Genomic DNA, 15,675 nt, shown 5'->3' on the forward strand with positions numbered 1-15,675 from the left:
TGAAAGGAACATTTTGGAATGCATGTCCCTTTAATAAATAACTACATACAGCATATATCAATAATTATCAGAGAACAAAAATAATTTAAAACAGACTTTTACAGAGCTGAATACAAAACATATTTGACTTGTCTTCCTTCCCAGGCTTTGTAATTTACTATAAATGGCTTTCACGTCTGGCACAGTTTCAAGCTGTTGAACTATTGGAATCTGTTCTGTAACTCTTTGTTAAATTATTTTCTTCTAGGACTGCAGACTCATCTTTTAATTTTGATCACTAAATGTTATGCTGTAGAATTCAGTACCTTGTTTTTTATGAAATGTGCTAACAAGCCACTTCCTAGCTCAGTAGGGATATTCTCATCAGTGTGCAAAGAGGGAGCCACCATTTGTCCAACTGTGCGATCAACGTATATAAAATGTACCAGGCCTGGGAATTCTTCCAAATACGTGAAGTCTCAGGTTAAGAAGAATATTTTACAATATGTAATAAAATAGTCATAATCACATTATTAAACAACTAGTCAAAGCTACAATACTGCAAAGGTAAACTCAAAAGCATGAGTGTGTCTTGGAAAATATGATGCAACATTGTTTGTAAAAAGTATAACAATTATGTTATTAAACAAAGGATTAATTAATTAATAAAACTGGTGTAAACTGTAGCTTTTTTGTAATTTGTATTGTATGCTTTTTCTGGATCATTAAAGTTAAAATTTTGAATATCATGTGCCTTTAATGAGAACTCTCATTATCCTTATATTTCCTCTGCCTTCTCAACTGATTACATCATTACAATAAGTACTACTGGCTAAGAAAGAGGGCTTCTAATCGAGCCTATATCTTCTCCTATATGATCTCTAGGGGACTTTCATTTAACATTTAATCGATAATGTTTATCATCTGCCTTCTAGGCACCAGGGAGATCTTTGATTAGGGGACTTTTTTGGAGCTCCTATCTGTTCACATAAAAAAACAAAACAGGGTCATTATGTAATTCGTGAGGTTCACGTTTCCAAACAAGGGGACATTTAGGGTGCTCTGGGTCTAAAAGGGAGTCTAGCACTGCTATCTAACCAACAAACTGAGCCAAATGAAACCTCTTTCAAATGAGAGGGTCACATGTATTTAAGGCCATTAGGTGATCACCACAGAAACACGGATGACCTCATAGAACCATATCTATACGGACATAATCATAAAGGGATGGAAATTCCGTATTTGAAAGAGGTAATCCTCTTTCAAATAACTAATCCTGTGTCAGTCCCGCTGCCAAGTGACTGACGCCATAACAATGACAGATACTTCACAGCATTGATTCAACTTTGGAAGGGTCTGGTGATGTAAAAGAAGTTTTCAACACCCCACTCAGCATAGAAATATAACATGCAATGCCTTATTTAAAAGATGGGTGTCCAACCATTGAAATACAAAGTTCCATGTCCTTAAAATGTTTAAGTGATCACCATAGTTATAAAGATCATCTGGCAGCCACAAGTAGCCTCCTTTTGTTTTAGTGTTTATCTCTGAGTAAGGGCATGAGTGCATGCGCTAAACGCATCAGTTTTAAGTGAGCGTACCACTCAACTGTATGTTCTACAACTAATAAACCAATCAATTTATACTGGAAGCAAGGACTCAGTTCTCTTCTTTTTTTCTGGCTTTTGTTTTAGTGTTTAGGTTGGGCTCACAGACCAAAATGTGCAGGTATTGATATAAATTGGAGAAAAGAGAGGACAATTTTTGAGTGCATTTTACATTATTTTATTTTTTTATTGTATCTAAACTGTGATATTTGAGAGGAAATATGCACTGTTAAATGAGCATTTTTTTCAGCTGAGTAAAAGGTTCACCAATGACACCAAGTTCATTAATGATGCTAGAATGGAGAAATATGCAGAAAATCTGTTTTAACGCTGAAAATAAGCATTTGTGCCTCAGGGTATTAAGTGTGATTTCTAAACCTCAGTTCACCATTGTTATATATATATATATAAAAAAATACTTCAAATAGATGATGGAAATTTCATGGCTGGTTACAGAACGCCAAATGAAAGGATATGTAACAATTGTAATGTTTCTTTTGCTCTTCACTAATAAAAAGTCTTTCCAGTCATCCAACTTCTTCCTGAAAAGAACCGAACATAGAAATATAAATCTAAACAACTTTCTACTAAAACACTTAATCATTTGTATACTTTGGTGACCAGTGTACGGTCAACATTTTCATCAATCAAAATCAAAGGGCATGTTCATGGGTAGTCACAAAACTTAAAATTCAAACCCATTGTAAATTGTTTGAAAACAACAAAAAACATTGTTTTTCCTCTGCATGTGCATGTGAAGCATAGCTTATACCTCCCAACATTTCAAATTTCAAAAGAGTGACACCCCCCGCAGCAAAAGTGTGATATGTGGTGGGCAGGAGCAGGGATGGGGCTTAAAAAAATCATAAGACTAAATATAAATATAATTCTAAATAAAGTCATATATTTTAATACTCTTATGCAGCAAATCAAACACAAGCTCAACCTACTTGTATAGCTATGTGAGCTCTGTATTTAATTAGCCTTTGCTAAATATTTTTATCATAATTGGGCATTTAATAATAGATTCTTTAAAAATGCTCTCTGCATTCCCCATAAATATTCTAGATTCTGGCCTTTAAAGTCAGCAAAAATGTACAGTAACACAAGCTACACATATACATGTACACACACTCAAATACAAAGAAACATACACTACATAGCATACACTTACACATGCAGATACACACACTACATAGCTTACACTTATACATGCAGATACAAACACACTACATAGCATACACTTACACATGCAGATACACACACATACACACACTACATAGCATACACTTACACATTACATAGCATACACTTACACATTACATAGCATACACTTACACATGCAGATACACACACTACATAGCTTACACTTATACATGCAGATAAACACACACTACATAGCATACACTTACACATGCAGATACACACACTACATAGCTTACACTTACACATGCATACATACACACACACTACATAGCATACACTTACACATTACATAGCATACACTTACACATGCAGATACACACACTACATAGCTTACACTTATACATGCAGATAAACACACACTACATAGCATACACTTACACATGCAGATACACACACTACATAGCTTACACTTACACATGCATACATACACACACACTACATAGCATACACTTACACATTACATAGCATACACTTACACATGCAGATACACACACTACATAGCTTACACTTATACATGCAGATACACACACACTACATAGCATACACTTACACATGCAGATACACACACACTACATAGCTTACACTTATACATGCAGATACACACACACTACATAGCATACACTTACACATGCAGATACACACACTACATAGTTTACACTTATACATGCAGATACACACACTACATAGCATACACTTACACATGCAGATACACACACACTACATAGCTTACACTTATACATGCAGATACACACACACTACATAGCATACACTTACACATGCAGATACACACACTACATAGCTTACACTTATACATGCAGATACACACACTACATAGCTTACACGTATACATGCAGATACACATACATTACATAGCTTACACTTACACATGCAGATGCAGATACACACACACACGTTACATAGCATACACTTATACATGCATACATACACACACACTACATAGCATACACTTACACATACAGATACACACACACATTACATAGCATACACTTATACATGCAGATACACAAACACTACATAGCATACACTTATACATGCAGATATACAAACACTACATAGCATACACTTACACATGCAGATACACACGCACTTCATAGCATACAATTATACAGGCAGATACACACACACTACATAGCATACACTTATACATGCAGATACACACACACTACATAGCATACACTTACACATGCAGATACACACGCACTTCATAGCATACACTTATACAGGAAGATACACACACAAACTACACAGCATACACTTATACACACAGAAACACACACACAGACACTACATATCATACACCTATACACGCAGACACACACACACTACATAGCTTACACTTATACATGCAGATACACACACTACATAGCTTACACTTATACATGCAGATACATACACACAAACTACATAGCTGTAATACATGCAGATACACACACACTACATAGCATACACTTATACATGCAGATACACTACATAGCATACACTTATACATACGGATACACACACACACTTATACATACAGATATACACACACACTACATAGTTTACACTTATACATGCAGATACACAGATACACACACATATACTACCATCCTATATGGGTATCTGTAATTAACTGTATGGGGTCCTGGGGTTGGCAAGCACAATAGCCGGCAGTCTGAGGCTGCCACCGTTAGTTACCCTGGTGTTAGCACTGCTCATCGTATAAAACTGAAGGCAAGCTAGTATTATCACCAGGGGTTAGACATCATTACTACCAGAGGTTAGAGGTCACCATTACCTGAGGTCAGACTGGGTACACAGCCTTCTTCCCCTGCTTAACCCACACACAATTCCTTTTCCACAGGGAATCTAACAGGTATCTAAGCCTGGGAGAGAAAAAGTCAGCTGCTTCTGAGTATCGGCCCAAAATAATTTAAAAATGCATGGGTTAATGCGGGACTGATGGCAAGCAACCCGGGACAGACCCCTAAAATCGTGACTGTCCTGGGAAAATCGGGACAGTTGGGGGGGGATTAGCTAGATATTGTTACTGCAGCTGCTCAGAGCACCAGTGGGGCTTATATCATATCAGCAATTAACAAATTGAGTCATTACCAGATGGTACAAGCACCTTAGTCTCTCTGAGCAAGTGCAGTGTTTAAAATGCTGGTGCACGGTGCATACTTCAACACACTTTTGAAACAGTTATAGCTTTTCTTTGAAGTATATTTAACTAAATATATATAAGTATATTACAAAAATGCTTCTATTCAAAACGTAAATGCATCTATGTGGATTCCAACTGTGGCTGGAATGTACCTTTAAACAAACACCCAAATCTGTCTTTGTGTTAACATATTACAGTTTAATTTGAAACATTTATAAATAATTCCACCTATATCAGAAGTGATGCATTACTTAGTATATGTGCTGATGGTTCGGATATTTTTGCACCATACTTACTGAACAAGGTCTCTGGCATACGTCTGCAAATTTAAGGACAGGGTATGTGTTCCACTTATTGGTGTTGCAAGAAATAACTGACGATACACAGAGCACAGTTGGCGTTTCATGTTTCCGCAAGCCTGAATAAGTCTTGGGACAAGATATGCAATACTGTTAAATCAGGTACAAAACGTAGCTGCAAATGTCAGTTTGGGGCATCTATATACAGCTGCACATAGATTAAATAGTTGTTATAACCAATTAAAGAGGATAATGCATACATATTTACAATATACTCCACTTGTATCACACATTGTTTAAACTGATTCAGTTTTTTAAAATCCCCAAATCCAGAATTCCAACATTTTTAAATAAAGCTATCAAATATTACTTTCTTCCCTCCCAGTAAGTCACAATCTTCTCTGCCTGTGTCTTTGGTTTGATTTTTCTATTCTAAAATCCAAATAATAGTCTATATTTATTTAAAACAACAGCTATTACCTTTCTGATTATAGTACTGTACTACCTTCCTGAGGGTGCTATCTATACAGACGTATTAAAAATAATGTAAATGACTTTATTTATGCTGTATAATGACGTGTAAAGTAGGTTGTTTACACTTGGTTCCATCCCCTCTCCAAACTGTCCCATTTTACAGATGCAAAAATACAAAACTATTCTGAAAACCAAACCTTTTCCGGTCCCAAGCAGTTTGGATAAAGGGTTATATATATACCACTTGAGATGTCAAAATATAAATGAATTCAGCCTGAAAATTATATGACGCTGAAATTCCGTGCAGATCAGGACAATGCCTAAACCGTATAGTTCAGGCTAATACATAAAAAGGTACGGATTCCAACAATAGGGCTGACATACTGGGCAGATCAAAAAAATAGCCTAAACTTTACAGTTCAGGTTAATACACAAAAAAAAGTACAGATTCCCAATGCCAGGAATTAAACACACACAGAGGAATGTAAAGTGAATGTAAATTTTCATAAATGAGTGCCCGGTTTTTAAAAATACTATTAAAAATAGGGGCACTTTCATTCATGAAAGTTTACATTGCAGCGTTTTTTTAAATACTTACCTTTTTCTTCTTCCAAGCCGGACCAGCGATCCCCCGCACGCAGATCCTCTGTACTTATGTACTTATGTCAGCAATGATGAATCTGGCTTCCTCCAATCATGGCTATCCCCCCAGAGCAAACAGTTCCTGAGGCCACACCGTAATTGGAGGAAGTCGGTTTCGTCATTGCTGTGTAGCATGAGAAGTGGGCGGGGGGTCGCTGGTCTGACTTGGAAGAAGAAAAAGGTATTTTAACAAAACCACTGCAATGTAAACTTTCATAAATGAAAGTGCCCCTGTTTTTAATAAAATGTACATTCACTTTATGTTTAAATATTTTTTATTAAAGTTATATTTTTTTATTAAAGCTAATTATTTTTTATTATAAAGTGCATTTACATCAAAGTTTGCATATAACGTTTTCAAACAAAATGAAAATAAAACACATTTTCATAAAAAAATCAATTTTCGAACTTGTACTTCTCAAAGATTCAAAAACTGAACATCAGTTCTCCGCAGTTATGATGTAAAACAAGGTATAGGTGGTGTCCTAGACTTCCTTCTGAGATACATATAAGGGAGAGGGGGGGGGGGAGAACATATCCTCTCAAGTAATACAAGACAAGGGAAGCTAGTTATACCAAAATGTACATTCACTTTAAAGGAACACATTAAAGTAAAACTTTCATGATTTAGATAGAGCAGCAGTTTTAAACAACTTTCCAATTCACTTCCATTAACAAAATGTGCACAATCTTTTAATATTTACACTTTCTGAGGCCCCAGCTCCTACTGAGCATGTGCAAGAATAAACATTCTATGCGTTTTGTGATTGGCTGATGGCTGTCACAGGAGAAGGAAAATAAAACAGATTTTAAAATTTGACAGAGAAAAAAAAAATCTACTTCTCATTTGAATTCCAGAATAAGTGATTTTACATTGTCGTTTTATTGTGAATTTGTTAATTATGCAAATCTGAAGAGATTTCCAGAGAAACCTAAAAGAGGACACAACCTTCCTTTCTGAGCATTTAAAGGTATGTGACCTTCTTTACGATTATTAAGTGTGTACATTTCTATAGATGTTTGTCTTTAAAGGGACATTAACACTAAATAAATGCTAGATAGAAAAGATTAGTCTGCTAATTACACGTAGATTCATTTTTAAAGTTTCATTAGCTGTTGGAATATTGGCAAAATAAGTATAAAGTTTTAGTAGCTATAACAAATGGGAGCTGCCATGTTGTAACTTAGGTTACCTTTTCTGGGATATAACAGTGTTCTGCACTTCAATTTCTAATAAGAACTGAAAAGCACACAATTTCAGAACGGAATAACAGGAAAAGTGGATAAAATAAATAATGAGGGGTGCGTGTCCAAGTAGCGGTCCTGAGCGGCCGCATCTTCCTGGAGCTCTGGAGGAATAAGCAGTAATCTGCAGATTACAGCCTTAAATCTACAGCATTTTTCAACTTTGCGATTCATATTGTATCCACAATACCTCACTCCCAAAAGCTTTATCAAATTCGCTGTACCAGTGATCCCAGAGCTGGAATCAGACGACTGAGGCCTGTAACGGCGGAAGCATTACAGGCAGCGTTCCCCCCCGGTCCGCCCGGGGTATTTAGCCATAGCTGGCGGTGATAACAACATACACACCAGAATATTGGTCCTCAACAAGTCTACAAATACCTACAAACTTTGCAATAACCATCCGCACAGCTATAAACAATGGCGATGATAACCACAAACACGTGGGGCGACGACATGTTAGATAGGTTGGACCATCGTTTTGCCAAGATAGAGGCTTTATTCCAATCCCTAATTGATAGAACTCCATCTGAACAATAACTCCTCTTACTTATGGATAAAATCATACCCGCAAAGGTAAAGACCTCACCGATACAGCACTATCCGGAGGATGCTGCGAAATTGGCCTTGCGGCCTGACATGCTGGAACGCTCCGGTAAAATGACACCATCACAGGCAGTAACATCAAACGCCTCGACTCTGACAATCCTAATGGCTTACTGAACAACATAATATATAACACTTCAGAATATATCCAAGAATGGAAGGATATTAGAGCTTTTGGTTCGCATTTGGCAATAAGCTCTCACAAAATATGGAAGCCACCTTCAACTGCCGACAGATCAGATATTCAGTTCCCTAAAGTTGGCGATCCTACCCATCAACTTCTGGCTCCTTTTGATCTGAAGAGAGACATGACAAAACACAAGATACCATACACCAGCTATGTGGTCAGTGCTATTCACTTCTGGCACTCACTTCTGAAACAACCCGACCAACACGATCCTTGCAGCAGAGCCGTGGCGCATCTGCACTTAATTTCTGGGCTAAAACGCAATCACAAAGAGGACACAACTCTTACGGCTCCCTTAGGGACAATTGCTTGTACTCACATCTCCCACAAAAACATGAGGGAAATGATAAAAACCGGAGAGGGATAAAGACTGAACTCTGCCTGCTTAGCCTAATAGGTAACATGTGAGCATAAATGATGTGCACGTAACGTACAATTGATGGTAAATAATAAGGGTGATAACTTCACCTGGACTTTTCTGACTAGACATGCCACGCACACCATTTCCAGCTTCAACTAATCGATTCTGAGGTTTGCAAAACCCAACACTGTAACGCAATTGTCATAATGCCCGTACAACTGATTGAATGTACCTTATTGCATTTTTAATTTCGGAAGGGGGCTTACTGGGGTGTGTGGAAGCCCCTGGGAGCTGACTTTTAATACAGCGGTTGTTGGGATGATAGAATCTGGTTGTGATGTGGGTTCCCTTTCTGGGTCTAACGGCCGGGGTCTGGGGCAGGACTCAAGCAAAACTCTTCCAGGAGTGATAAAGCATGTATTTGGTGGGAGCAAACATTTTAAGTTCTGCTACTTCTTATAATGTGGGAAATAATTCATCAATGTACAAATTTAAAGTGGTAAATAATGCTCAAACCAGATAGACCAAGTAATTGGAGTGTCACATGAAATTACAACATAGATGCAAATAAATACAAAAAGAGCCCTTCCCCAAATCCACAGTTAGAGATGGGACTCTTCTATACAGCTGCAAATGTATTATTTACAAAGTTATAGAGGGCTAGTGTTTTAGGTGTGTCCAGCTAGGGTGCATGCAGCATTCTGTTTAGAAAAAGAGATGGAGAGGGCGCCACATAGCGTAATATTGTTTCAAAAGGGATAATACAACAAGCAGAGTGGTAATGCGCTTACCGGAGGCTGTGGTACTGTGCTGTGACCAGTACTAAATCGCCTGCTAGCACTTTAGTCAGTGGCTAGTACACTGTCAGATACGATTCCTCCCGGGGCTTTCTCCTGGGGACAGGGAATTGTGCTGTAGGCGTTTCTAGGTTCAGCAACTATAGTATATTGCTCAATTGGGTTTGTTCCATAAAAAAGGTGCACAACTTCCAAAGTTTAAAAGAATTTAAAATAGGCTTTATTATAACGCGTTTCTCAACCGCCAAGGGTCGTTTCTTCAGATACCAAAGCGAATAAAATATATTACAAATCTTGACATTTTATACACATTTGTATGAATAAAAAGGAAGTTGTCACAAAAGTTTCAAACCAATGAAAAACATTTCAAGACTCAACTGAAAAGCCAAACAAAAGGCTTGACAGGTGTTACAATTAGTGTGAATTTAAACAGCATTGGAAGGTCATGATTATTTAAAATTGAATCAGCTGTGAACTTCAGCTAGAAAAAAGGCTTAGATTTGCCAGCATAGCATGTCAAAAAGAAAACAAAAGAAAAGAGTATAACCACAATTCTGAGGCTTCAAATTGAAATTGTGGGGGAAATGTAAATTATTTTTAAAAACATGTGATGCACAAAATTGCACCTGTAAAATGAAATGAAATAAAATAAAATAAAATGAAATAAAATGAAATAAAGGCCATGACATGGTCAATTGTGAATGATGATGTGTCGGAAAACTGTGTTGTATGTTTAAAGGGATATTTGCAACAGGCAATAAAAAGAAATATATCCGCGCTTTAATTCTAAATAATAATGCTAAATGTAAACTTGTATATGAATTGTGTATGAAATAATCTCAATGAGCAACCATTGTGTATATACATAAAAAATAATAATAAAATAAAATGAAATGAAATAAAAGCCAGGCTTGATCCATTGTGAATAATGATATATCTGAGACCGTATTGTATGTTTAAAGGGACATTTGCAACAAGAAGTATATCTGCGCTTTGTATATTTTGATTCTAAGTGATAAGGCTAAAATGTAAACTTGTATATGAATTATGCATGGAATAATATCAGTTGGCAACTATTATGTAATGGAATATGAAAACATGATAGTGCTGAAATCTGTGTGTTGGTGGATTGTACTAGCGATATAGGAAAAATAACCCATAGACATCTTAATTGAATGTTAACAGTGTAATTCATAGGCATCTTTTATTGGATGCTATTTATGCATAGTGCCTGAAACTACTCTCCATTTTATTTTTGGACTGGCCATTATGGAAAAACTATAATAAATTCTTGAGTATCATATCTCTTAAAACTTTTCTAAGAAAATATTTGATACTTCTTCAAATGATTTTGCATTTGTGACCTCAATAGATGTGAGGAACGGTAATATTCAAATAATTGAACATGAAAGTTCGAAATGGATATTCATCTTGGTTATTTGTATTTAACCTATGGTAGTGTTCTAGTGCAGTAAACAAATGTCAGTGTATATCTAAGATTATTTGGACAAATTCGTTGAATAATCACCTATGTAAAAATGGTTGCGGTGTTGGTGTTCATGGGGATATAGGTGAATTGTATAAATGTTGTCGGAGAAGTAGTTGTAATGTGTGCAAATTTCTGATTTATGTAATGGTATTTGAAAGATAATATTAAAAGATGTGTATTTGGAATGTATGTAGCATATATATGAAAGATAAACAGACCTTAATATTGTTGATGAGAATGGTGTGTATTATGTGGATATGTATCATGTGTTTACAATATGTGTAACAAATAATATTGTTGTGTATTGGTATGTATAAATGATGTGGATGTGAATTGGTATGTAGAAATAATCAATCTGTGTGTGTAGTGTCGTGTAGAAGTGATATTGATATGTATTGGTATGTAAGTGTAATCAAACTGTGTATGAGATATCATGTAGGTGAACTACTGTTATTTTACCCGTATTGTATAATGTGTACTCAGTGCGGAAATAGTGTATCAGCAGTGCCAAAAACATATAGATGTGTTAATTTATTATTCAATGTGTAGATGTGAATCGGAGAAAGAAATGAAGAGGAGCAATGTTGTAATTGAGGGTATATAGGGGTTTGAAAGCTAGAGGGTAAATTGGTTTGCTGTGGGGGTAATATCAATCAATTGAAGGCTGCCAGATCTAAATTGGCATTCAGCCCCAATGGATATAATGTTCTTAGACGATATATCCAGAATGTTTCACGTTGTCTCAATTTGAGTAGTCTATTATAATCATTATTTTTTGGAACGAAATCAATCGGAATATAGTTATAAATATAAGGGTTTCCATTATGTTTTGTCAAGCAATGATGGGGTATGCAGTGTTTGATGTTCTTTTTTTTACAGTTTTTGCAGTTGCGATGATGTTCCCCCCACCTCGTACGTAGTCTCCTTGATGTACGACCTACGTACTGGAGGCCACATATGCACTCCATGAGGTATACTGTATAGGAGGATTCGCAATTGAAAAAAATGGGAATCTGAAAATTTTCTCCTGTAACTGTGGATTTGAAATTCTTTGTACCAGATTTAATGATTTTGCATGTCCCACAGCCCGATTTGCCGCATTTGTATAGCCCACATATACCAAACAGACCTTTGTTTCGTATTTGAATGTGATTTTTGTTTATCCTCTGAACATGTTTGACTTTTTTGCTTGGAGCTAATTTGCTTCTTAATGTAGGAGCTCTCCTGTAAACTATTTTCGTTTTTTCTTTTACCAGATGTTTTAATATAGGATCTCTTTGAATAATGTGCCAATGTTTGTGTAATATATGTTCTAATTGTTGGAAGTCAGAATTGAATTGTGTTATAAAAAGCGTCTCTCTTGTCATGGTGTTATGTGATGGCTATTTTCTTTTTTATTGGTTAGAATGTCGTTTCTGTTTAATGATGATGCTCTTTCTAAAGATCTGTCGAGTAGATATCGGGGGTATTCTTTTTCTAAAAACCTGTTGTATAGGATTTTGCTTTGTTCCAAAAAGGTATCGTGGTCTGTGCAATTTCGTCTGATTCTTCGAAATTGGCTATAGGGGATATTATGTATCCACTTTTTGTGATGGTTACTATTATAGTTAAGAAAGCTATTGCTGTCTACGTCTTTGAAATACGTTTTTGATTTAATTTGATTATTGTCAATTCTTAGATACAAATCCAAATATTCAATATGGGATGTTTGGATATTAGCTGTAAATTCAATTCCCATGTCATTTTGGTTAAGATATTCTATGAAATTAACTGCTGTGATATTGTCCCCTCCCCAAAGAAAAATCAGGTCATCTATATAACGGCCATAGAAGACCAGGCTTGACCCCAAGTTTGCAGAATAGATGTACTTTTCTTCAAATAGTCCCATAAATAGGTTGGCAAAACTTGGGGCAAACCTGGTCCCCATGGCCGTACCTTTAGTCTGTAAATAAAAAGTATCTTGATATAAAAAATAATTGTGTTGGAGTATAAATAGAATGCTTTCTAAAATAAAATCACATTGTTGGTCCGGTAGATAGATATCTTTCTTGAGAAAATGTTCAATAGCTTGTAAACCTAGTGTATGTGAGATGTTGGAGTATAGCGAACTGACGTCGCATGTTATCCACAATAAATCTTTGCCTTCTATACTGATGTTATTCAAAAGTTGCAGTAAATGAGAACTGTCCTTGATGTATGAGGGCAATGTTATTACATGTTTTTGAAGGTATTGATCTACATAATATGACAAATTATATGTGAGGTTGCCTATTCCAGCAATAATCGGACGTCCTGGTGGATTGTTTTTGTTTTTGTGTATTTTTGGTAGGTGGTAATAATGAGCTATACTGGGATTTTGTGTTTTTAAAAAATCTTTTTCGTTCTTATTTAATATCTTTAAAGAAAAACCTTTGTCTATAAGTTTGGTATATGTTTGTAGGTATATGTTGGTTGGATCTTGATGTAAAATCTTGTAATAGTTATTATCCCCCAATATCCTATTTGCCTCTATGATATAATCCTCTAAATTTTGTATGATTATTCCGCCGCCTTTATCGGCATCGCGGATAATAATGTTGGGATTATTCTGCAAACTTTGAACAGCTTTTTTATGACTTAGGTAAGAATAATTTTTCTTTTGTTTCTTAGAGTGTAATATTTTCTCAAAGTCTTCCAAAACCATGCTTTGGAAGAGTTCGATATAATCTTTTTTCACGTTGGTAGGGTTGAAATTTGATTTGATTTTGACATCAGTGTGTATGTATTCATCAAATAGATGGGTAGTAAGATCCTCAGTTTGTGAATATATGCATGTTAGATTTTTGTTCGATGGCATAGGATCAGTTAATATGACTTGTATATTGGGGTTGGCTATTTTACTCGATTTTAATTTTTTATTAGCGAAATATTTTTGCAACGTCAATTTGCGTGTAAAGTGATTGAGGTCTACAAAAATATCGAACATTCTGGGTGTATTAGGTGGACAAAAAGATAAACCTTGCTTTAAAACTCTTTTTTCAGGAATAGATAATTCATAAGATGACAAATTAAAGATCCCTTGATCTAATCTGGATAGTTTCTTTTCCTTGGTGGCAAGGGCTCTACCGCTAGAGCCTCGTTTTCTGTAATATGGGGTCTTTTGCCTGCTCTTATTATGGGACTTTCGTTTCTTATGCTGGGACCTGACCCTAAAAAATGAGCGGAGTTGTTACTAGTACTGGGAGTTTCGGAGTCTATAGCTAAATTTCTAGGTTCTGAAGACAGAACACTGAACCTGTTAGGATGTTCATAGTATTCCTGTTGTCCTTTTGGATATGTATTCGTATGTTGGGTAATGGGATTATTAATCCTTGGTCCCATATGATGGGATTTCTGAAAATTATAACTAGGTGAGTTTTGGTCTGATATCGAATAACGATCAGCAAAAAAGTTAGAGGGTTCTAATGTCCGATTTCTGGGATTGTAATGTGTTCTCTCGGATTGGTGTGTATGCTGGGGATCTTGTTGGTGGTGTCGTTGAGTTTGATAAGATTGATATGAAGGTAAAGAGGAAGAGTGTGAGCTATGAGGTCTGTTGTGATTATTGTTGGGGCGTAGTTGGTATTGTGGGGAAACGTGTTGTTGTGCATGTTGTTTGTATTGGTGTGTATGATTGGGTGTATTGTTATATCCTCTGTTATTGGTCCATGTGTTTCTGTTGTTGTAGCTGGTTTGTGGTGTCCTAGAATGCTGCAAAAAGTTCTTATGGTCAGAATAATTGGAATGATTATAATGATTATCTGAATAATTTTGATAATAATTATTTGGTGAGGTTTTTTGCCTTTTTCCTTTTCCATATTGAACAGTTTTCCATTCGTTCTGGGTATTATTGGGATTAATCTTATTTTCTTGTGTGTCATTCTGACGATTAAAAGAATGTACACAATTATTAACATAGTCTTCATGGTCTCTCTGTAGTTTTTTATTTTTAATATTGACTATGTTTTCTGTGTGAAAAAAAATTGCAGCGTTAAAAGGTAACACAGATATGGCAGGATGAACTTAGACAGAATGCTGCATGCACCCTAGCTGGACACACCTAAAACACTAGCCCTCTATATCTTTATAGTGTTTTATATTGACCCCTATAAATGATTTGCATCAACTTTTGTGGTCCAAGAGAGGCTGGTATTACAGTATTAGGGGAAATAAATGTAAAAATGAGGAATAATTCCAGTTGTGTAACCTAAACTAGATACAATGTTAATGTATGAAAAAGTATGGCTTTCATGATGTCCTGTAAATATTACCAATCCTCAATACAAATTTAAAAGGTAAAAAAATAAATAAATAAATAAATAAATAAATAAATAATGAAAGTATATTGCAGTTTTTTTATTTATGTGATTTATCACTTTATATTACCATTTCAAAGTGTTTAACCCCTTAACGACCAAGGATGTGCCAGGCACATCTTACAAAAAAACGTGCCTGGCACGTCCTCTGGGGTTTCAAGCACTGGAAGCTATTGTGATCGCTTCCAGTCGCTTTCAGAGTATTGCAGCGATGCCTCAATATTGAGGCATCGTGCAATACCCTTTTTTAAGCAAACTGATGCAGAGAGGGCCACTCTGTGG

The 15,675-nt window shown here is 35.8% G+C and overlaps 1 protein-coding gene across 5 annotated transcripts in view; it reads right to left on the reverse strand.

The window, feature by feature from the left end:
- HPS1 (HPS1 biogenesis of lysosomal organelles complex 3 subunit 1) overlaps positions 1-15,675 on the reverse strand; it is a 363,492-nt gene that overhangs the window by 16,910 nt on the left and 330,907 nt on the right. For all 5 annotated transcript variants that reach the window (XM_053692561.1, XM_053692560.1, XM_053692559.1 and 2 more), the window contains 3 exons: positions 5,256-5,387; positions 2,063-2,128; positions 306-450 (listed from right to left, as the gene is read on the reverse strand). In XM_053692561.1, the coding sequence (XP_053548536.1) occupies positions 306-450; positions 2,063-2,128; positions 5,256-5,387 (343 nt within the window). The remainder of the gene's footprint in view (positions 1-305; positions 451-2,062; positions 2,129-5,255; positions 5,388-15,675) is intronic.

This window comes from Bombina bombina, chromosome 9 (genome assembly GCF_027579735.1).
Source record: "Bombina bombina isolate aBomBom1 chromosome 9, aBomBom1.pri, whole genome shotgun sequence".
NCBI classification, from domain to species: domain Eukaryota; kingdom Metazoa; phylum Chordata; class Amphibia; order Anura; family Bombinatoridae; genus Bombina; species Bombina bombina.